This window comes from Haliotis asinina, chromosome 7 (genome assembly GCF_037392515.1).
Source record: "Haliotis asinina isolate JCU_RB_2024 chromosome 7, JCU_Hal_asi_v2, whole genome shotgun sequence".
Lineage (NCBI taxonomy): Eukaryota > Metazoa > Mollusca > Gastropoda > Lepetellida > Haliotidae > Haliotis > Haliotis asinina.
This window is the reverse complement of record NC_090286.1, coordinates 25,881,938-25,906,223: the sequence shown is the minus strand read 5'-3', so window position 1 is coordinate 25,906,223 and position 24,286 is coordinate 25,881,938. Positions and strand designations below refer to the sequence as shown.

At 44.1% G+C, this 24,286-nt stretch overlaps 1 protein-coding gene across 1 annotated transcript in view; it reads left to right on the top strand.

The window, feature by feature from the left end:
• LOC137290194 (general transcription factor 3C polypeptide 3-like) overlaps positions 1-24,286 on the top strand; it is an 89,237-nt gene that overhangs the window by 3,460 nt on the left and 61,491 nt on the right. Inside the window, exons 4-6 of the mRNA XM_067820912.1 lie at positions 2,689-2,768; positions 3,276-3,402; positions 4,691-4,767. Of these exons, the coding sequence (XP_067677013.1) occupies positions 2,689-2,768; positions 3,276-3,402; positions 4,691-4,767 (284 nt within the window). The remainder of the gene's footprint in view (positions 1-2,688; positions 2,769-3,275; positions 3,403-4,690; positions 4,768-24,286) is intronic.

Here is a 24,286-nt window from a genome sequence, read left to right as displayed (position 1 = left end):
ATTTTGCTGAGACTCAGAGAGAGTCAGGATATTGACTGTATCCACCGTATATTCTGAGAACATGGGCAAACATTAAGGTCTGAAGGTGAAGTGAAGTATTGATTTCTTGACAGTTCTTTGTTCTTTGCAATGAAGTCCCATCTATGTATTAGATGTTCTACAGCACAGTCTCTCAGGTCAAATCTAGTTAATCCAGCTGATGTATTGCTGATATCCAAGCTGATGTGGCAAGGGCAAGGACATTTCTGTGTGAGTTGCTCGAAGGTTAACTCTAGTGGTTCGTAGACATCACATGTTGTAGTATTATGTTCAGATCCCGGGCTGGTGCTCTGAATTTCTCCTGCTGACCTTCAAGCTTGACGGAGCATAGTAGAGCAAGTACTTCTAGCACTTTCATCATCTTGAAGCCCGTCTTCATCATGATAACTGTACTGATTGCTGCCAGATTATGTAGATAGTGTTGAATCCTTTCAATCGTCTCGTATGTCTAAGGTGACATGGATATTCCGCCACTTGAGGATGAGTCGCTTTCATTACTGTGAAACCAATGAGTTATAGTGCTCAAGTTTGCTTGATCTTCAAGAATACTTGAGGTACTAGTACTGGAGGTGGAAAGGTGTGTGCATTTAATGCTTCCCAGGACACGCTTAGTGAGTCTGTTGCTCAGGCTTGAGGGTCTGGTACCGGTGAGACAGAAGGCATTTTGGGTTTCCAAGTAAATCAAAGTGCCAGGCATGTTCAGGAGAGAGTTCGAATCCGGGTTAGTCATGTGACTGTTTGGGTGGGAACGTATTCAAGGGATGCTACTCTGTGAGTGAACCTGTATGTCCTCTTCAAGAGTGTTCCACTATCATTCACATAGAAGAAATATGCATAATAAGCATAGTCAGGGGGGGTACAAATCATCAAGTATATCGTAAAAATTACATTTTTGACTATTAACTGTGTTAATAGTTTTTCTAAGATGCTTTAGTGAAAGATCAAAGGTGCCGACAGTACTTTATCAGACGATAATATGCTCTTTTTGCATTGCGACACAATGCCTTGGCGTCTTGGGCCATTCTGGTCTGATGCCTCATAATCAAACACTTTTGCATTACGTCATAATGAAATCGACGTCACAGTGCATGTCATTTGCCATCACGTCGTACAGCCTGTCACAGTAAACTGTTCCATTGCATCCTGTTTCTTGGTTTGCAGTTGCATCACCCAGCTAACATCACTGCAACATTACTGCAACATTAATATTACGTTTATGTTTTCCAATGGTTAAACCGTCTCATAGTTCGACTCACAGTTTTCCACTGTTTACAGTAACTTTCGCAGTATTTACATTCCCACAGTGCAATCATGGAATGTAACTTGACTAGTCAGCTTCATCTGTATGCACTGATTTAAACTTACGTTGGTAGTAGTTATTAGATGGTCTTAGTTATGCCCATGTTTATCACATTTGAAAATTGACTACTTGTAGGCAATGATTGGCATAATTCGTCCATTACTGTTGTTTTACAATTACTTTACCATTATTTCTCACTTCTCTTTCTTCCTGCTAAATATTTGTGTTGTCAAAAAAACTCTCAATCCCATCTTGTATGACCAGATGAAATTTACGTAAGAAGACTTTCAGTGTTTCAAATTTCGCACGCCGCATCAGGGCCCCCAACCCCCAGTCATGAATTCCATGAATGCTGCCATATCGGCCATAATGTACGCTGCAGTTTTAAATGTGTGATGTACTGAGACATCTAGTGTGAGACTTAAATTACCGATTGCGTCAACAAAACATGACCTGAAAACGATTCACCGGCTCGCTTCAAACTGCCATTTCTCGATTCATACTTAAAAAGTAAGCAAGTATGACTATCCCAGGTGTATCATAGAATCATTGAATAAATATTTCAGGACATAACACTTGATATATCATTGTAAAAGGGAAAAGATATGCTGCCCATGCACCAGCTTTGAACGTTACCAGTGAAGGTGAAGGCTATACTGGTTAACGTCTATAGGTGTAATAGTAACATGTACGGCTCACATTGCGCAAACCACTTGCACTATCAGTTTATGGTTGGACTGTCCAGATCAGCGCACCTAGCGGATTAGTGAAGGGAAGATAAATTCAAAAAGATCGCCCGTTTAGAGAAGGTATTTAACCTTAATGTAAACTGTCATCAAACTGTTTATCATCTGTTTAGTCTGCTAACGTTCGCCTTACCATAGGGCAACAAAAGCATCAAAGGAACAGAGCGTCATTTCGCACTGTGCGAAGATTCTTAATTTAGGTCACCGACACCATCATTTCTATTCGGCCTTAGATAAATTGAAACTATCCTTAGAAAGGATTTGGCATCTTAGAAAAGATGTAAAGTTTGCTCTACCCCAATGTGATTTGAAGTAAAGTATAGTTTTGCCCTGAACTATTATAACATCAAAGCACTGGTGCTACCATCATCGTGCTTTAATAATAATAGTTCAGGGCAAAACTATGCTTTATTACAAAACACATAGTTGTAGAGCAAACTTATTAGCATGTTTAAATCAAATTTTGAAGGAAAACAAAAGAAACTGACCTGATACTAAGAAAGTAGATTCTATGCATTTTAACATGTTCTCCAGAGTAACACAACTCTTCATGGTCTTGTGGATAAAGGGATATTCAGTGATACTCAGTAGTCTCTCTTACAGCAAGCAGCACTCCAACATCAAAGAAGGAGAAAATGAAGAAGAAGAAGAAGCTGTCCTCTCTAAAAGAAAAGAAAAAGAGGGTATGTCAGAAATACACACAAGGTTACAGAAATGAGCAAGGGTGTGAAGTCAGATTGTTTGTACTTTTATTCTTAAAATCTGAATCCCTGACGGGACTCTACCCTACCCTACCCTACCCTACTAGAATCAGTAATTTACAAAGAAAGTGTAATCCCAAATATAACATGTAAACATACGGTTTGCAAGAATATATCCTGAGGCCATTTCTGTACATGCTGTACTACATACTTCTTGGGAATGCCATCATACGATGAAGAGATTATTACCCATGTGTGTTTTATGCATCAGGAATATAAGGGATATATTATGGTTACTAAAGTTTCCATGATTTAGTTTGTATTTCCCATGTATGATGTTTACAACATGGACATATCACTAACATGTTTACGGCATGGACACTAACAGTCACTACAAGTAATGGATTTTTGAAGCTATTGTGATTTGGTTAGAAGTAGCCCCAAGTGAATAGATCTTAATTCCCAGTACAAGTGAGATTCCCATTTCAGACTCGCAGGATGAGGAAGAACGAAGTGCCCAAACATTTGCAGGGGCTGATGGGAGAGGCCAATCTGAGGTTTGCTCGTGGGGAGAAGGAAGAAGCCATCAAGATGTGCATGGAGATTATACGATTGGGTCTGTGCATCAAATTAGTCTTCCTGTCTTATAGTTGTCAGTTATTTCAAAATTGTACCAGCCAGTGTGTTTTGTGAAGCATAGGTGGAAAATACAAGTATATGCTATCCATAACACATGTGAGTACAGTAGATTACTTGGGGAATGCAGTATCACAGGATGCAATGATTCAAAGTCTGGCTTGGAGTGTCTTATAAACTCTGTGTTGAAAAGGCCTTGTGTGATGAAAAGGTGTTGACTTTTCTAACCTTCTCTGTCAACAGTAAGTGTCCTGAAAATAAATATGTGTTTATATCCACTTCATACTACCTGCTTGTCTCTGCATTCAAGTACTTGTGGTGTTATGTTCCACATAGAAAGAAAATAACATCTCACCCAATGCTGTATCTATCCATCCATGTGCAATGGGAGGGTTTCATTTAATATATGAGTGGCTTGGTGGAATTAGAAAGTCAGGTCACCAGTTTTGATTGTACATCTGTGATCAAATGTGACAGAATTGTTGCATGTAACTAAGAATGGACATTATTAGTTGTCCACTGGTCCCTCGGGGACCATGGGTTGAGCTACCCTCGATGTTTATGTTCCCTGAGCCTTCGAGGGTACCTCAACCCATGGTCCCTGAGGGACCAGTGAACAACGTGTTTATCTTACCTAACACCTCAATGTTAATTTTGAAATGTATGAAGCATGAGTATCACATTGTACACTTTAGCCAACCTGTGTGAATCAAATGGTTCGAATTTTCCATTTTGTTGTTTTTTGAGCAGGTATTGTTGTCTTAGAAAAGTGCGGCTGTACTTCCCATTCTTAATATTCACAGGGACTGTGAACATTTTGTCTAAATTTATTTACTAGTATTGGAATGATCTTTTCGTAGCCATCGCTACATTTTGCAGATGACTCAAGAAAAACAGATTTAGAGTTATTTCCATTCAGATGATTTGCATTCTCAAAACATCTGTAATTTCTGTGCATTGTGCGTGATTCACTGTAATTTGAGAATAAGAAGTACTACCACGCATTGCCGAAAGAGTTACCATTGGCAGAAGGGTACATTGAAATGTACCTCGCTTGTAAGTGGGGTACATTGCAAATAATAGAAGAGTGCTCTACCAATCAGAAACTGACATTTATGGGGAGGGATAACGACTGTTGTATGCTGTAGGGCATCAAATCTTATCACAGATGTGATGAACAAACACTGTAAGGTAAACTCAAGGTAACATCACTACCCGTTTACGTGATGATCTACTGTGACAAACAAAATGTTTTATTTGGTATTCAGCCCCAAATGCCTACCTGCCATTCCAGACGTTGGGCATGATCTATGAGGAGATGGAGCAGATCGAGAAGGCCATGCAGGTAAGTGTCCAACCTATGTGACCTACTCGGTGAAACTAAAAGGTCTCACCTGAAAAACATGATACGTTATATGAGATCCTTTGACTTGTTGGACAGCAGGATGATACATTGTTAAGGTTCAGAGAAGTGGTAATTGTATGATGTATACAGTAGCTCTGACAGTAAACTATACCTTCTGACAGTATTATGCAGCTCTGACTTTAACAATTTTAGCTCTGACAGTAGCACCCATAGCTCTGGTAACACATGTAACTGACAGTAACACGTAGCTCTGACAGCAACACATTTAGCTTTGACAGAAACATCTCAAGCTCTGATACTGATAGTAACATGCAGCACTGACAGTAGCACCTTTCGCTCTTACAGTAGCACCCAGAGCTCTGGTAGCACATGTAGCTCTGACAGTAACACATGTAGCTCTGACAGTAACACATGTAGCTCTGACAGTAATACATGTAGTTTTGGCAGTAGCACATGTAGCCTTGACAGTAACATTTAGCTCTGACAGTAATACATGTAGCTTTGACAGTGACACAGGTAGCTTTGACACATAGCTGTGACTTTTAACACTTGCAGTTCTGATAGTAACAGTACTAACACATGTAGCTTTGACAGTAGCACATGTAGTTCTGACAGTAACACATGTAGTTCTAACAGTAATACATGTAGTTCTGACAGTAGTGCATGAAGCTTTGACAGTAACGCAGGTAGCTTTGACAGTAATACATGTAGCTTTCACAGTAATACATGTAGCTTTGACAGTAATACATGTAGCTTTGACAGTAACACATGTCATTCTGACAGTAGCACATGTAGTTCTGACAGTAACACATGTCATTCTGACAGTAATACATGTGGCTTTGACAGTAGCACATGTAGTTATGACATGAAGCCATGACAATATCTCCAGTAGTAACACATGCACCTCTGACAGTAACACATGTAGTTTTAACAGTAATACATGTAGTTCTGACAGTAACTCATGTCATTCTGACAGTAATACATGTAGCTTTGACAGTAGCACATGTAGTTCTGACATGAAGCCATGACAATATCTCCAGTAGTAACACATGCACCTCTGACAGTAACACATGTAGTTCTAACAGTAATACATGTAGTTCTGACAGTAACACATGTCATTCTGACAGTAATACATGTAGCTTTGACAGTAACACATGTAGTTCTGACATGAAGCCATGACAATATCTCCAGTAGTAACACATGCACCTCTGACAGTAACACATGTAGTTTTAACAGTAATACATGTAGTTCTGACAGTAACACATGTCATTCTGACAGTAATACATGTAGCTTTGACAGTAGCACATGTAGTTATGACATGAAGCCATGACAATATCTCCAGTAGTAACACATGCACCTCTGACAGTAACACATGTAGTTCTAACAGTAATACATGTAGTTCTGACAGTAACACATGTCATTCTGACAGTAATACATGTAGCTTTGACAGTAACACATGTAGTTATGGCATGAAGCCATGACAATATCTCCAGTAGTAACACATGCTCCTCTGACAGTAACACATGTAGTTATGACATGAAGCCATGACAATATCTCCAGTAGTAGCACATGCACCTCTGACAGTAGCACATGTAGTTCTGACATGAAGCCATGACAATATCTCCAGTAGTAACACATGCACCTCTGACAGTAACACATGTAGTTCTGACATAAAGCCATGACAATATCTCCAGTAGTAACACATGCACCTCTGACAGTAACACATGTAGTTCTGACATGAAGCCATGACAATATCTCCAGTAGTAACACATGCACCTCTGACGGTAGCACATGTAGTTCTGACATGAAGCCATGACAATATCTCCAGTAGTAACACATGCTCCTCTGACAGTAACACATGTAGTTATGACATGAAGCCATGACAATATCTCCAGTAGTAACACATGCTCCTCTGACAGTAGCACATGTAGTTCTGACATGAAGCCATGGCAATATCTCCAGTAGTAACACATGCACCTCTGACAGTAGCACATGTAGTTCTGACATGAAGCCATGACAATATCTCCAGTAGTAGCACATGCACCTCTGACCGTAGCACATGTAGTTCTGACATGAAGCCATGACAATATCTCCAGTAGTAACACATGCACCTCTGACAGTAACACATGTAGTTCTAACAGTAATACATGTAGTTCTGACAGTAACACATGTCATTCTGACAGTAATACATGTAGCTTTGACAGTAACACATGTAGTTATGACATGAAGCCATGACAATATCTCCAGTAGTAACACATGCTCCTCTGACAGTAACACATGTAGTTATGACATGAAGCCATGACAATATCTCCAGTAGTAACACATGCACCTCTGACAGTAACACATGTAGTTATGACATGAAGCCATGACAATATCTTCAGTGGTAACACATGCTCCTCTGACAGTAACACATGTAGTTATGACATGAAGCCATGACAATATCTCCAGTAGTAACACATGCTCCTCTGACAGTAGCACATGTAGTTCTGACATGAAGCCATGACAATATCTCCAGTAGTAACACATGCACCTCTAACAGTAGCACATGTAGTTATGACATGAAGCCATGACAATATCTCCAGTAGTAGCACATGCACCTCTGACAGTAGCACATGTAGTTCTGACATGAAGCCATGACAATATCTCCAGTAGTAACACATGCACCTCTGACAGTAACACATGTAGTTCTGACATAAAGCCATGACAATATCTCCAGTAGTAACACATGCACCTCTGACAGTAACACATGTAGTTCTGACATGAAGCCATGACAATATCTCCAGTAGTAACACATGCACCTCTGACAGTAGCACATGTAGTTATGACATGAAGCCATGACAATATCTCCAGTAGTAACACAAGCTCCTCTGACAGTAACACATGTAGTTCTGACATGAAGCCATGACAATATCTCCAGTAGTAACACATGCTCCTCTGACAGTAGCACATGTAGTTCTGACATGAAGCCATGGCAATATCTCCAGTAGTAACACATGCACCTCTGACAGTAACACATGTAGTTATGACATGAAGCCATGACAATATCTCCAGTAGTAGCACATGCACCTCTGACAGTAACACATGTAGTTCTGACATGAAGCCATGACAATATCTCCAGTAGTAACACATGCACCTCTGACAGTAGCACATGTAGTTCTGACATGAAGCCATGACAATATCTCCAGTAGTAACACATGCTCCTCTGACAGTAACACCTGTAGTTATGACATGAAGCCATGACAATATCTCCAGTAGTAACACATGCTCCTCTGACAGTAGCACATGTAGTTCTGACATGAAGCCATGGCAATATCTCCAGTAGTAACACATGCACCTCTGACAGTAACACATGTAGTTATGACATGAAGCCATGACAATATCTCCAGTAGTAGCACATGCACCTCTGACAGTAGCACATGTAGTTCTGACATGAAGCCATGACAATATCTCCAGTAGTAACACATGCACCTCTGACAGTAACACATGTAGTTCTGACATGAAGCCATGACAATATCTCCAGTAGTAACACATGCACCTCTGACAGTAGCACATGTAGTTCTAACATGAAGCCATGACAATATCTCCAGTAGTAACACATGCACCTCTGACAGTAACACATGTAGTTATGACATGAAGCCATGACAATATCTTCAGTAGTAACACATGCTCCTCTGACAGTAACACATGTAGTTATGACATGAAGCCATGACAATATCTTCAGTAGTAACACATGCTCCTCTGACAGTAACACATGTAGTTCTGACATGAAGCCATGACAATATCTCCAGTAGTAACACATGCTCCTCTGACAGTAGCACATGTAGTTCTGACATGAAGCCATGACAATATCTCCAGTAGTAACACATGCACCTCTGACAGTAACACATGTAGTTCTGACATGAAGCCATGACAATATCTCCAGTAGTAACACATGCACCTCTGACAGTAGCACATGTAGTTCTAACATGAAGCCATGACAATATCTCCAGTAGTAACACATGCTCCTCTGACAGTAACACATGTAGTTATGACATGAAGCCATGACAATATCTCCAGTAGTAACACATGCTCCTCTGACAGTAGCACATGTAGTTCTGACATGAAGCCATGGCAATATCTCCAGTAGTAACACATGCACCTCTGACAGTAACACATGTAGTTCTGACATGAAGCCATGACAATAAGTAGTATAGGTAATAGGGGTTCTAAAACACTTTCATAAAACCCCTCTACAAAGCCTTATTTAGTAAATAAGGCTTTGGTTGGCCCATTAGCTCTTGCTACTATTACCCCTACTACAAAATTACTGTGCCTTGGTAGGAGGTAATAATGTGCCGTACGGTACGATCAATAATTCTTCTCTTACAAATCCCCTACCCGGCCCACCCCTCAAGTAGTATAAGTTGGGTTCGTCGGCTTTTATATCCACTTTATCTATGTTGTAAGTTTTGACTGACCATATAGGATCGGTGGCTCGCTTACGGCTATCGCCCTCGTGTTCCCCCGGCTGGTATAGATACCTCACTAAGGCCCTATCTGGTATTTGTTTCTCCTTCCCACGCAATGGAGCGGCCGACTCTGCAACTATTGATTTTAATTTGATAGCGTCTGCCGGTTTCTTACCGGTGAGACGGGTGACTTCATGGTTGATTGCCGACACCACCTTGGGTAACCTCGTGACCCATTCAGTCGATCGTTTTCCAGGGGTGACCATCTCCCTAGCATACTGATGGCCGAACAAGCGCTCAGCCAAAGTCCTATTAAATCTCTCAACTATGGCTTGGCTGCGATGGGCTCCGGCCGTGCCACGCCTGACCTTTGTATCGTGTTTGGCTAGCAGTTGTGACACGGCACCCATGAACTCCCGTCCGGGGTCAACTTGCAGCTCTGTTGGCCACGTCAGCGGGCTGCGTTTGTATATGCGTTCGAATCCTTTGGCTACCTGGGCCGAATCTTTCGTGGTCAAGGGTTCGGCTTCCTTGTAACGACTGGCTACATCCACTACGGTTAAGGCATACTTGTACCTCTTGTCGTGGGGTAGGAACAGTAGGTCTGCCTGGTGAATGCTATTAGGTATGTTAATACCGAACCTCCTTCTAGGCACGTAGCGTGGTGCCGGCAAATAGATCTGCCACAGGGCTTGTTTTTCAAGCCACGCTTTGGCTTCCTCCGGGGGTACTCGCGCTAGTTTAGCTAGCTTATCTACTGCGCTAGCTCCTTTCCAGTACCCACGCGGGCTGTAGTAAATAGCCTCAAATTTTTTCATGTCCATACGCGTATGTGTTTATACCATCAATAGCTATCCAACGTTTCGTGTCCATAGGTGATAGTGACGTCTTGTTTATAGTCAGTCCGTATATCTTATGCCCATCACTTCTAAGTGTGTTCATTTTATGTCTAAAGGTACGGGTCTTGAACAGGGCTTCCTTGAATCTGGCGTGTTTGATGTGTTGTTTCACCACATACTTCTTAACCCCCTTAGCCTTCCGGATCTCACTATTGTCGGCTTTCAGTATGGAGTACATCTTAGGTCTCAAACCTATGTACTCGGCTATGGGCGTGCCAGCACACTCGTCCTTCATCTTACCTAGGACCTTTTTATTTACCGTACTGCGTAGGGCATGGGTCTTAGGGTAGTCGCTGGTGTCGTATAAATCGAGGTGTTTCCCCATGTCCTCGTACACGTCCTCGGTTCGAATCTCCATCAGCAGGGAATCCGTGTCAGTGTACAGTACTTCACACCTGTCGCCGTACTGTTTCTTGAGCTCGTTGTAGTAAAAGTCGTACATCAGGTGTTTGGATAAATCGAGGATGCTCATCCCCACGTAAACAGGCCGGTTGAATTTTATGTGGCTTTTCTTCATGTGTAGGGCAACCAGGTTGTCTGTGAATATCTTACTACGGTTGAATGCCGGACTGGCTATCAATTTCCTGAGCTTGTCTTCCTCACTAGATCTAACCAGCTTCACGGTCACGCGTTTCCTCAGGTTCTCCATAGTCTTACCAAACACCGAGTTGTTCATGAGCTTGTAGAGATTTTTCTCAAAATCACTGGTGGCTTTTTTTCGTAGGTCTGTGTTCATTCTGATGTAGGGCTCCATCCATGGATTCTGGTCGAACATGAGCACCCTGTGTATTTTGGTCAGCCTCATACCCAACGACAGGTACAGCTGTAGGTTGCGATAGTGAACGATGTACTTGGTCTTATTCATTAAGTTAGGCACGAGTTTTTCAACGTCTGTCACACGCCCACCTGACAAGTTATGTTGGTACTCAGACATCCAGTCGGGGTTAACCTTCATACGTTCGGGGGCCAGGGGGTAGCTGTTGTGCGATGTGTGTAATTCCTTGGGATACTCTAAGTCAACCTCGAGGATATAACCTTTGTTCGAATCTGGTGCAACCCCCATAACATCAACGTGGGGTACCCATTCGAATCCCCCTGTAGGTAGATACTGACTCATGGCCCAGCCGTACAGGTTGTTTGCGTCGAGGTAGAGAATGTGATTGGTTGGTTTGTTAGGATCGTAACCTTTCACGTATTGATTATTTGCTTTCGCGTATCGTTTGGATACCATGGAAATCCCACCTCGCAAGCCTTTCTCAATGAATAGGTGCATGTCGTAATCTGTGAGCAATTCCAAATTAACTCCGGTCTTTTTAAGCAAGGCGTCCCACGACAGACCTGGGCTGGTGTAATACCATGCGGGGTCGAGTTTATACTGCTTGAAACAGGTCCGCCTGAACCTCTCAAACACGTCGGCTAACAGCAGTACATCTGTCCTCAAGTACAGGTCGTGATAATCACCCAGGTTCTTACAACCCAGTTTATTCCATACGTTAGTCGCGTGCGAGTAATCATCTCGTGAGACGGACGCCTCATTCAGCTTGCTATAAAAGCAGTCAATAGGGGGTAGTCTGGTCTCGGTGAACTTAGCCCAACTATCCATGTACTCATAGGGGTACACACCCTTCCTCATAAGCAGGGGTCTAGTCTCGGCGTCTGTGTATCGATCGGTGATAGGGAAGGTATTGTTGGCCTTGACCAGACTGTCGAGTGACGACAGGAGGAACTGAAACGAGTCAATGAACCTAAGTCCGTTTAAGCTGAAGGAGATGTATCTCTCCATGTTGATGGGGATGCACGTTATATTACCATCGATTTTCGCGATGGCCTGCATGATCAAATGTGAGTCGTACCCTCTCAAGTTGTGAAAGACAACGGGGATGTTTATTGTCTTAGGGTTGATTTTAAGCTTGAGGTTGCACGCGTTGTGAGCGGCGCCTCTATACTTACCAGTTATGTGACAGTGATCTCTCACCGAATCACCGTTAAGTGGTGAGTCGCACACGTGACAGTTAGTGCTACTAGCGTGAGCTAGCCTGTCGGCTCGGGTCATACGCATGGGAGCGATTCTATACAATGCATTCCTAATAATTTTTTCTTCCTCCTGCAAACACTTTAGAAACCTTTCAGCCGCGTCAGGGCCCCTATACACTACCGGAGCTTTCGTTTCCCCGTCACAACGGACGACAATGTATCCAAACGAACAGGCTTTATGCTCTTGTGTCTTGTGGGTGAAGCTCCCACTGGGGGGTGTGGGGGATTCCCCAACCACTAAGGCTTCGAAGTCGGCGTATATGATATAAGGCACAGACATTTGGTTCTTGTGGTTATTGAATTTTAGGATATTGTCACCTTCCTTAGGCATTTCGACTCGTATGGCCGTTTGCCCCACACCTTGACAATCATCCCGGTGGGATTCTAATAAATCAGCTCGACTGAAACCGTGTAGACATCGTTCACAGAAGTGGGTCTTTCCTTTGTATGCTGATTGGTCATACAACAGCCTGCTAAAGTGTTTTATCCATGTGTAGTGATACTTGTCACCTTTCTGGATCATGAATATATTGATAACTTGGCGATCCTTCACCGGGCTGACCCTGTGTACTATTGTTGTGTTACCTTCGTGCCCAAAGACATTTATAGCCAGATTATTCTGTTTTTCTACTTTAGTGATCTGAGATATGGGGGTGGGTTCATCTATACCATCCCAGTTGAGCCCATCGTCCTGTGGATAATTAGAAGCCCTGTTCGGATTAGTGTCAGCTGGAAATAAAGCTGACCTGATAGCTAACCTCAGGCAATCGTTTCCTCTATTCTTAACGTTTACTATGGCTTGTTTGTTCTTATAGTAGGGGGGCAAGGCTAGGTATGACCCGCCTCTGAACGGCACGTAGTTAGCTATGTCTAGATATACGTTATCGATTTTATCTACAGCCCACCCGGACCCCAAGTGTGTGTAGCGTTCTAGGTATTCTCGTATCTGCTGAAAACTATTATCGATTGATGCGTCAATGGTCTCTGCATGTGTGACGACCTCTTGTTGACCTCGGAAGTAAGGCTGAACATACTCAGTGACCCCTGTGGAGCCCTCCTTATTGAGCGACATTTTCACTGTGATCTGAAACTTGATACTTCCTAGGTTATTTAGTTCCTGGTTGACCTTATCAGCTATCAGAGGCTTGATATCTGTAATGTCTGTGTTTCTATCAACGTGCATGCGCCAACCTCTCAAATAGTTGCCTACAGCGCGCTCAGTGCGCACGAACTGTAGGTCAATAGCTCTATTCTGCCGTAATAATTCTAAAAGCTGTGGTTTTCTCATACGGGAATACCCGCCTAAACCCAAATCGTGTGCCTCGGCTTTCAGTTGTTTTACAGTGGGAGGTTTTGCTACGGGGGCATGTGATAACAATGCGGTTAACCCGGCTCTCCCCAGGTTTGAATAACCCGTGTGTCCAAGCTGTTTTGCTTGAGCTTTTAATTGTTTTACCGTAGGAGGGGCTTCTAAACCTAGTAATCTCAACAATGCTGACTTCCGCATTCTAGAATACCCGATCACACCTCTCTGTTTTGCGACCCGCTTGAGCTCGCTTACAGTAGACATCGTGTGTACACCTAAGAGAACCAATGTCTAATTGGTTCACAGTAAGGGGAGGTAACTCTTAAGTGGCTATCTTGAGCAGTCGCCTACGTTCTTTTATGTAGCCTTTTTTATTCTCGTAGATGAGTTGATGTCTGACTACGTTCGCTCCGTGAGCTTTACATAGACAGTAGTGTCCTTTAACCCCGATTCCACACACAGAACACGTGTAGTTAGGACTTCCCATATGGAAACAACAGAACCCCTGATTCCTACATTTCCTACCACAGGCCTCGGTCTTCCCCATAAGTATGTATTCGCATCGGTATGGAGCGGGTCTCATGTTTACTTATATAGGTATTTTAGTTTAATTGCTTAGCAACCAACGCAGTAGCTGCTATACCCAACACTATGAAGCCCAGTTCACGATTCATTTGTCCCTTGGATGGTGTGTAGTACTGAGCGAGTGTGGGTTTATTGAGCGGTTCCAATTGTTTACCAGTTAGTAGATAGTATTCTTTCATTGCTTCATCGACATCGTTGAATGTTTTAATGGCATGGTTTTCACGCTTGAGTTGTTCGTTAATAAAGTCGATCCTCTTGAGGCGTTTTTTAGCGTACTCGGCCTGTGCCCTTTGTAATTTCTCAGTAGCGAGATCGTGCCGCTTCCTTTCTTCCTGTATTTCAGCCGTGTGATCATCTCGTAGTTTCGAGAAGAGGTAATTACTCCCGGAAAATGCCAGGGCATTCACTAACGCCCCACCGACCATCATAGCTATCGTGGCCATCCCTATATTTATTTCATTATATTATCAGGTATTATTCCTTGTTTTACTAGGATGTCTTTTGTGGCCATCGCCATACCAAGGTTCATTATGAGCATACCCATATCCTGCAGGTTGAAATCTAGCTTGATAGTTGGTTGTTTAAGCACCATTTTAGTCAACCGAGCGTACCCTACGGCTAGACTGGCGACCACTGTGGCGTGGTATGCGTCGTTGACGAACGTTTTCCCCTCAGACATTATGTATATATAAAAATATTTTAAATTATAACATGATATGCGGGTCTACCATGGGGGATACCCCCATACCCCCACTGTTGTGGGTGGGGGGTGGTGGCTCACTGTGGGAGGGTACCCCCACGTATAACCACGATATAGCCAAGGCAGCAGTTACACCTACAGCCAACAACAGTCTGGTTGGGTTGGTCACTTTATGTTGGTTACACCACCGTTTTTTACCGGCAGCTACTCTCTTAGGATTCTTCTGCCTGGTTACTGTTGAAGTGGTCTCCACCGTCACCTCGGGGCTCACTGTTGGGGGTATCACCTCGGGACTCACTGGGGTTTCCTGTGCAGCATCCATCTATACTATTATTATTATTCTTTCTCTCAAATTGACAATGTTTTGCCGTGATAATCGCCGCCGTCACTGGAGCCAACAACATACCATATTTGTGGTACAGCCCGCAGCTGATAGAGCTCACGGCGTGTTCGATAAAAGGGTCTTTATCTAGGTCCTCCCACAGGTAAAGTCGGCGCTCTGGTGGAATGGGAAGGAAGTGTGATACAATACCGGTGTATATCTGGGTCATAGCCGATCCTATTGTCTTTGTCATTTCTGCTCCGAGCCGGGACTCGTATCTAGCGTACAGCTTATCGATTTCTTCGGCTGACATTTTGTTAATTTTATCTGGAGTGTAGTCTCCAAAGTAATGTTTGGCTTTGCCACCAACAGCCAACGCCACCAGTTTCTCTCGCTTGGGGGAATCCCCCACACCCCCAGTGGGGCCTGCCGTACCCCTAGGTACCAACTGTTCGAGCAATTCCTCACACTCCATCTTATAATATAACAAGTAAGATTTAGTTTTAACTATATAATACCCGATACAGGCAAAACACAGAGAAATGAAGGTTAAGTTGCACACGACAAACACTTCGAATATCATAGCTATATGCTTAGCTTTGCTTAGCTTTAGCTTAGCTTTGCTTAGCTTTGCTTAGCTTTGCTTAGCTTTGCTTAGCTTTGCTTAGCTTTGCTTAGTATACTATATAAGCCACGGGTTGGTCGGTTTTTAGCACGAGCTTAGCGTGTTTAGTTTCAGCGAGCTGTTTCTTCACCCGTTCCCGTTCTAATTTACTCATCACATCGTTCTCTCTCAAACACTCCTCGAACGAATCCCTATCCTTGCAGTGAAATAAGGCCACCCATCGCGTCTGCTCCCTGAGGTCTTTCAACACCGAGTTGAACTTCTGCGTTAGCACCCAGACGCTGTGATTTGCATGCCGGCCAGAGAAGGCCAGGGACGATAGCATGTCTCTCTTTTTTGTTATCTCGCGATTAGCGCTGCAGTCGTCCAGTATGAACAGCGTCGGTTCCCCTTTAAATTTCTCGTGAAGAGCTTTCAACCAGTCCTGCAGGCGTGTTCCAGGGTCGATTTTGTGTACGTCCGGGTCCGTCATCACCCAAGGTCGCGCGTACGTTTTATTCATGCTCAGAGTAGGGCACATGATAACGATGTTATCGAACACATCCTTGTAGTAACCCTCCAACATATCCAACACGAAAACGGTCTTCCCACAGCCAGTATGCCCGCACACTATGGCGCAGTGTGGGTCAGTGGGTAACCCCAGGGGGGTGTGGGGGTCTTGTTTATTGTTGGGGGGTGTGGGGGGGTACCCCCCATCAGTAGATGGCTTGCACGAATCTCCCATTGTCTATATTAAGTTGCGCGTCCATAATAACGTACAGATATAATTTCAACTTACCAGCGGTTTGAGCCTTCTTAGTAATCTGGATGGTTATCCCTTCGCTGCCGTTATCTATACGGCGCCCGCTACCGTGCAGTTTATCATCATCCGTGGATCGCATGTCCAACCATAGGGCATACTTGGTGGTCAGGTATTCACCGATCTGCACGGAGCCGAGGTCCAGGTCCTTTGTTATGTAATCCCCCACTGGTAGCTTTTTTATCTCATCCCACTGCTGGTGTGGCCTCATACCATGACTGAACAGCTGGTTGGGCACGCCCTCGATGGTAACTTCCACCTTTTCAATCTCGGGGTTGAAAAACTTCTCGCTGTCCCTCCGGAATGGATCGTAATCCTCCACGGGGACGACCAGGATACCTTTCATCGATCGCGCCGGCACGTTCAGGTTGATATTCCACACAGTGTCGCTCTTATCTCGCACGACTGATCTATGCCTCAGTACGCGATCGTACAGGATAGCCATCTTCCCAGAGTACTGGCTTCGAACCTGCCTGGCCAGCTCCGGGCTAGTGACCATGTCGAACTCCAGAGAGATGTTGTCTATGGCATAACTGGCCTCATCACTGTTCGGCGTACGCACTACTTTGCTATAGTCGTTAAACGTGAGCTCGTATTCGAGCCTATCACCCAGCGCGGCCTGGTAAAACGGCGCGTGTCCCGTGAGCAACTCGAAGTCGAGCGGCACGCAGAATCGATTCCCGTATGCTAGAGCGATGGCCTTTTCACCGTCCGATAGCTTGTCTTGCTGGTCTGTCGTGAAGACGTATCCTATGCGCGCCCGGGTTGATTTACTAATGCCCTGGTACACATCATTGACTCGTTCTCTCTCGCTTTTCCAGAGATCCTTGTAGCAGTGAAACACGTCGCTGTCGTCGATGCTCAGTACCTCGTTACCGCTGATCTTGACGGTCGTTTTCTTGATGATAGCTCGACCCACGTTCCGCACTAGCTCGCGTTTGTCGTTGTCGGATGTCAACGTGATATTGAACGCCAGTCGAACAGTGCCTGGTACAATGAGGTCATTCTCACCAAGGTTTGGAAATCTAACCAGCAGAGTTTGATTCTGGTCTATCTTGCTGGGGTTGTTGGTGATGGTCACCGACTGTCGCACGGCTCTGGCGCCTAATGGCTCTCTCAATCTTCTGAAAGGATCTAATTTTCTGCCGTACATTGTTATATAAAAGAAATATATTTTTAATACTAATGGATGAAGACATACCTATGGATGATATGTGGGACGATAGTGCCCAGGCATTCAATGATGACCAGGAGACCTCATTCTCGCAAGGTGACGAGCTCCTTAAGGACGCCGTCGATGATTATTACAACGCAGTTGAAAATAAATCCAAACTCAAGCCGTTGGGAAGGAACTATTCCGATTTTACCCTCAGCAATGGCACGCTGCGTTTGAAGTCTCGCCCGGAGATCGATCTCATGAATAAACGCACTAGAGAACCGCTTGCTTTATCAACATTAGCCGGTAAACATGGAAGTCAGTTGGTCCAAGATGAACTAGGTTTCATAGATTACGGTGGCGCGCGACCTAAGCAGTATCCTCCGAAGTTAGTTCAAGGTCTGGAAGGCATCAGGGACGCCACATCAGATCAAAATATGACTTATGATATTAAAAAGGTGTTGGCCGACTACGAGAACAAACCCTTCCCGGGGCTCGAATTTACCGTTCGGGAACTGCGGGGGTTGGATCTGACGATGCAAACCATTCGCGGACATCTCGCGAAAAGCACAGCCAAAATGAGTGAGATAGACGACCACATCGCCTATGAAAAGAAAAAACTCGGTGAAACTGAGGACGAGTCTATGAAAGCCACCATCGAGGAACGAATACGTAATTTGGAAGATGAAAAGCAGACCTGGCTGGAGACAGCATCCTCCTTCAAAGAAAAGCTTCGATCCCAGGTCAACCGTATACGGGAAACTATCAATCAAGTCCTCTACCGAGACACCACGTTAGCAGACAGGATTCGGATATTATTCCGGGAGCAAGGGATCACCATCGCCAGCATTCTGACTGCATTGGGTTTAATTATATCAACCCTGGTGGTGTCACTGGTGGGAGGAACCCCTGTGGGGCCTGCCGGTGGGGGAGTTACCCCAGGCGGTGGTGGTGGTGTTAAAGACTGGATAAAAAAACTCGGGGAAGGCCTAGCTAAACTGGCTGGTAAAGCCGCCGAAGCCCTTCCCGGCATCCTGGGTAGCATCGTCTCGTGGTTGTTGAGCGCTCTGTCTAAAACTGCCATGTGGCTCAGTCAAAACCTGTGGGCAGCCATCGTCGCCGTGGTTGGTCTGGTGTACGTAGCGGCTAAGAAATCTTTAACCAAATAAGTCCCAAAGTTACCCCACCAACCACCAGGGCCGTTTTATTATCAATATGCTGCTGATAGGGGGGTAACCCCACATGCATATGGGTGTGTGTGGGGGGCACATGAACTTTAGACTCCGGGGGTGGCGCCACTATACCCTTTTCACGTGGTGGGATGTGTGGGATATAGGGGGTGTTAATATCGGGGTTGATACCCAACTTTTGGCCCGCCGTGGCTATGACTATTTTGTTGTTATAACCCACCACTTTTTTTATTCTCAGTTGCATATCACTCGGGGCCATGTATAACCCCACGCCGAACACGTAATTGACTTTCGATCTGGCGTATTCTAACACGTTTTGGTAACGGTCGATGGCCCTCGGGAGATCAACTGGAGAATTGATAGCATCCTCAACGTTGGAAACGAATTGTGTCTGAGCGTCGTAAGCAGTTCCCTTACCGAGGATGTTGGAACGCGTCATCGACTGCGCACCCAACAGCGCCCACACGTACGTTCGAATCGAGTCGTTCAAGCGTATTGTACCAGCACGAGTGAATCCTTTCGATGTTTTTGAGATCATTTTAGTCCAGGCTGTGGCTGCATCAGGACTGGTTTGCTTTATACAGCTGACATGGATCTTTTCATTCGTTGTGGGGCCTGTAAATGTATGACGGTTTGGGTTGTATGAACCATCTTTAGAACCGGCATAATATGTTCCGGACCTGTAGAAGTACACGAGAACTATACCGAGACCATGGTTCACACCAGGAAGGCGAAAGTCTTTATTCGTTGGAATCTCAAACTCCCCACAAATACGTTCATAAGCGCGTCTATCATAGGGGTTATTCGTCATACTCCACGCTTTATCTTGGGGAAGAGGAGCACTTATTTCCTTCAATATTCGTCTCGTTTGATAATAAATATGAAACAAAACAACCGCCTTACTCAGTTCGTCTATACCGTAGTCTGGTGTCACACCCGACCCTGTCGTCGCACACCACACAGCAAAGTTGAGTTGGTTCTGCCAAAACTGCATTGGGTTTTGATTCCAGTTTACCACCGCCTGCGCGTTATTAACGGACACGACATACTTTTCAAAGATATCAATAAAGGTTGTTTTAAACCCCGTACCATCTGCATTCACCACGATTTTCAAGTGTGCTAAATCCATATTATAATATATAATTCATATATTATAATATGTACATAACACTTCCAGGAATAACGAGCGATGAGGCCGTTCAGCTGACGCACGCGATCGATAACACGTCAGGTCAACTCGAAGTCGCACTCTGCGATATCACCTACCTACCGCAATGGACTAACATTAATATCAGCAACAATAAACTGTTCGTCAGTGGAACTCGCAGCCAGATAACTGACGGCTACTACAGCGTGTGCTCTCTAAACGACGAGGTCTTCAAACCCCTGGGAGCCGAACTCAAGATGAACGACTCAAACGGTACAGTGGTGTTAATCAACAACGGAAGAACCTCATTGAGGCTAGGCCGACCATTAGCGAGGATACTCGGTATGTCTCCTGACGAGATAAAACCAACAACAACCGTCACAGGCACTAAGTTACCCGACCTAGTACCGTACCGAGAGCTATACATTCATCTCGGTCAGGTGAGCACAACGTATAACATTCAAGGAGGTCACCCTTCCACTATATTGAGAGCAGTGCCGGTGAAAACTGAGAAATTCAACGACGGTAGAACCGAGTCATTTTCACCACGGCAGTATAAGAGATTAACCCAGGGCAACATACCTGAGCTGACAATATCGGTGTTAGATATAAATCATAATCCTGTAAATATAGGATACCTCAGCTTAACGCTTCACGTAACATGACCAGCGCACAAGGGCCCGGAGTGAAAAAATGCGTCAATATCGGGATCTCCGACCTCGGAGACACACGCGGTTTCGACGCTCCCGGAGTAGATGGTAAATCGTATGCCTTGCAACTGAAAAACAACATTTACAAACGCGTTGAAATCCCCTCCGGTGGAACCCTAAGTGATATGATAGATACCACAAGAGCAACAGTAAACACTAAGTACTCCCTTGTCAACACCGGTGATAATAATTGGGTAATATACCCATCGTTCGAAGGTAAACTGTTCGACTTAGACGATGTTGAGAGCACTACCGTCGTCAAAAACAAACCATATATGCTCGTCTTCACCGAAGATGACAAGTGGGTGTTGTTACCCGATAACAAATGGTTTCTCAATATTAAACTCGTCTCCCCTTACGTGTTCACGGATAACAAAGACAACCACCTAAACAAAGTCGTGAACAATGGAACCCTGCTCGTGGCTTACGTCCCAACTCAGAGACGTAGTATAGTCGTCAGCCCAGTCAACACTATAGCAGCCCACATGCTATCGAGTAAACCGGCCATGCAAAACGTGAAATTGCAGTTGGTGTCTGAATTCAAAGGCGTGGTCAAGATACTAGAGGATCTACCGGCAAACTCAACACTGTTCATCAAAGTCTACCTAGGGGAACCATCGGTGAATGATGTCGAGATCGTGAAGGGGATCAAACTCGGGTGGGGGAAACGACACCAGTTTCAAGTTTGCAACGTTTACGTGCGGGTGGGTGTCGACTCCAAGACCAGTCTGCAGGGGGTCAACGTGATCGTGGAAAATAAGATATCACTAATCAATATCTTCCTGCCTGACAACATACACTTCATGGGTATGAAGTTAACCCCTGAATTATTATCAGAAAACCAGTTGGAAATTATATCATAATAGTATAATAATGGCCAGTCATCATCCCAACACTACGCTTAACGACCTGGGAGATACAGAGGGATTCGATCAGCCTGGTGAGGAAGATGAATTATACATCCTGCACTTCAAAGACAACGTGTACAGACGGGTGCCGTTACCAGATTTAAAAGAGCCCAAATGGCTGATCAACTTAACACTCGCCTCACCTTATATCACATTAAATAATGGGGTTGTCTCTAAGATTAAGAACAACGGTATCTGGGCCGGGGATTTCATTCCGGAGAGGGCATTAGTACACATACCATCTACTGGTTACGGCAAAAAGGGGTTAAGTGCTTATCCAAACAATAAATTAACATTTAGCAGTAATCTTGATAGAATATCCTCCCCTTTCACCCTCATCATAGAAGTCTTCTTTACGGATTTATTCGATGGAGACCCCCCAATAGTACACCAAATTTTACCCGGGGTGTCAATACGCTGGTCTTACATATACCAATATTGTCGTATTGTTATACAACAGGATACCACGGGTCCTATAAACCACTTAATAAGCCTCCGTGGGGTTTCTATTACAACAGGAAATTCTATTAGCCTCTCACCTATTGCCCTGACTAGTAGTCTAGAACTTGTAGACTTCAAATTCATTGATAGGTTTTTAACTGAAACCCAATTAAAATATCTTTCAAAATATACATTATAGGATGGGTCTGTACCCAGTCGTAGAGGAAGTAGCGAAGACGCTGGAAACCGTAGATGGGTTCCGCTTGAGGCAGTTATGTGATGTGAAACGTCAACTAGAACAAGACCGTGACACGCGGAAAGCATTATGTAAAAAGTACAATAGAGCTTTCAATATCGTGGACAGGGCTGACACTGCCCTTATGACAACCAGCATGGGACTAGGGGCGGCAGGCGTTGGGTTGTTAACCACCATCGTGGCCGCACCTATAGTGCTAGGTATTGAAATAACGGCTGGGGTGACAGGGTTGGTAGGGGTGGCGCTTAAGTTAGTATCACGCAGACTTAATCGTAAGGCATTGAAACATGACGAGATCAGGGTTCTGGCCGAAGCAAAGCTGAACACAGTGAGTGAGCGAATTTCCACGGCACTCTCTGACAGTAAGATCTCAGAAGAGGAGTTTCGTTCAATCCTCTCTGAACTCACAAAATATAACGGAATGAAACAAGATATTCGGTCCAAGTCTCGTAAGTCTGCTATCAGCGAGGACGAGAAAAAAAAGTACATAGAACAGGGGATACAAAAAGCCCAACAAGCCTTTATTACGAACACCAAAGAGATCATAGGCGGTTCACGTTAAACTGTTTCCTCGATATAAACATAACATAGGGGTGATAGCCGTAAGCGAGCCACCGATCCTATATGGTCAGTCAAAACTTACAACATAGATAAAGTGGATATGAAAGCCGACGAACCTAACTTGTACTACTTGAGGGATGGGCCGGGTAGGGGATTTGTAAGAGAAGAATTATTGATCGTACCGTACGGCACATTATTACCTCCTACCAAGGCACAGTAATTTTGTAGTAGGGGTAATAGTAGCAAGAGCTAATGGGCCAACCAAAGCCTTATTTACTAAATAAGGCTTTGTAGAGGGGTTTTATGAAAGTGTTTTAGAACCCCTATTACCTATACTACTCAATATCTCCAGTAGTAGCACATGCACCTCTGACAGTAGCACATGTAGTTCTGACATGAAGCCATGACAATATCTCCAGTAGTAACACATGCACCTCTGACAGTAACACATGTAGTTCTAACAGTAATACATGTAGTTCTGACAGTAACACATGTCATTCTGACAGTAATACATGTAGCTTTGACAGTAACACATGTAGTTATGACATGAAGCCATGACAATATCTCCAGTAGTAACACATGCTCCTCTGACAGTAACACATGTAGTTATGACATGAAGCCATGACAATATCTCCAGTAGTAACACATGCACCTCTGACAGTAACACATGTAGTTATGACATGAAGCCATGACAATATCTTCAGTGGTAACACATGCACCTCTGACAGTAGCACATGTAGTTATGACATGAAGCCATGACAATATCTCCAGTAGTAACACATGCACCTCTGACAGTAGCACATGTAGTTCTGACATGAAGCCATGACAATATCTCCAGTAGTAACACATGCACCTCTGACAGTGACACATGTAGTTCTGACATGAAGCCATGACAATATCTCCAGTAGTAACACATGCACCTCTGACAGTAGCACATGTAGTTCTGACATGAAGCCATGACAATATCTCCAGTAGTAACACATGCACCTCTGACAGTAGCACATGTAGTTCTGACATGAAGCCATGACAATATCTCCAGTAGTAACACATGCACCTCTGACAGTAGCACATGTAGTTCTGACATGAAGCCATGACAATATCTCCAGTGGTAACACATGCACCTCTGACAGTAACACATGTAGTTCTGACATGAAGCCATGACAATATCTCCAGTAGTAACACATGCACCTCTGACAGTAACACATGTAGTTCTGACATGAAGCCATGACAATATCTCCAGTGGTAACACATGCACCTCTGACAGTAACACATGTAGTTCTGACATGAAGCCATGACAATATCTCCAGTAGTAACACATGCACCTCTGACAGTAACACATGTAGTTCTGACATGAAGCCATGACAATATCTCCAGTAGTAACACATGCACCTCTGACAGTAGCACATGTAGT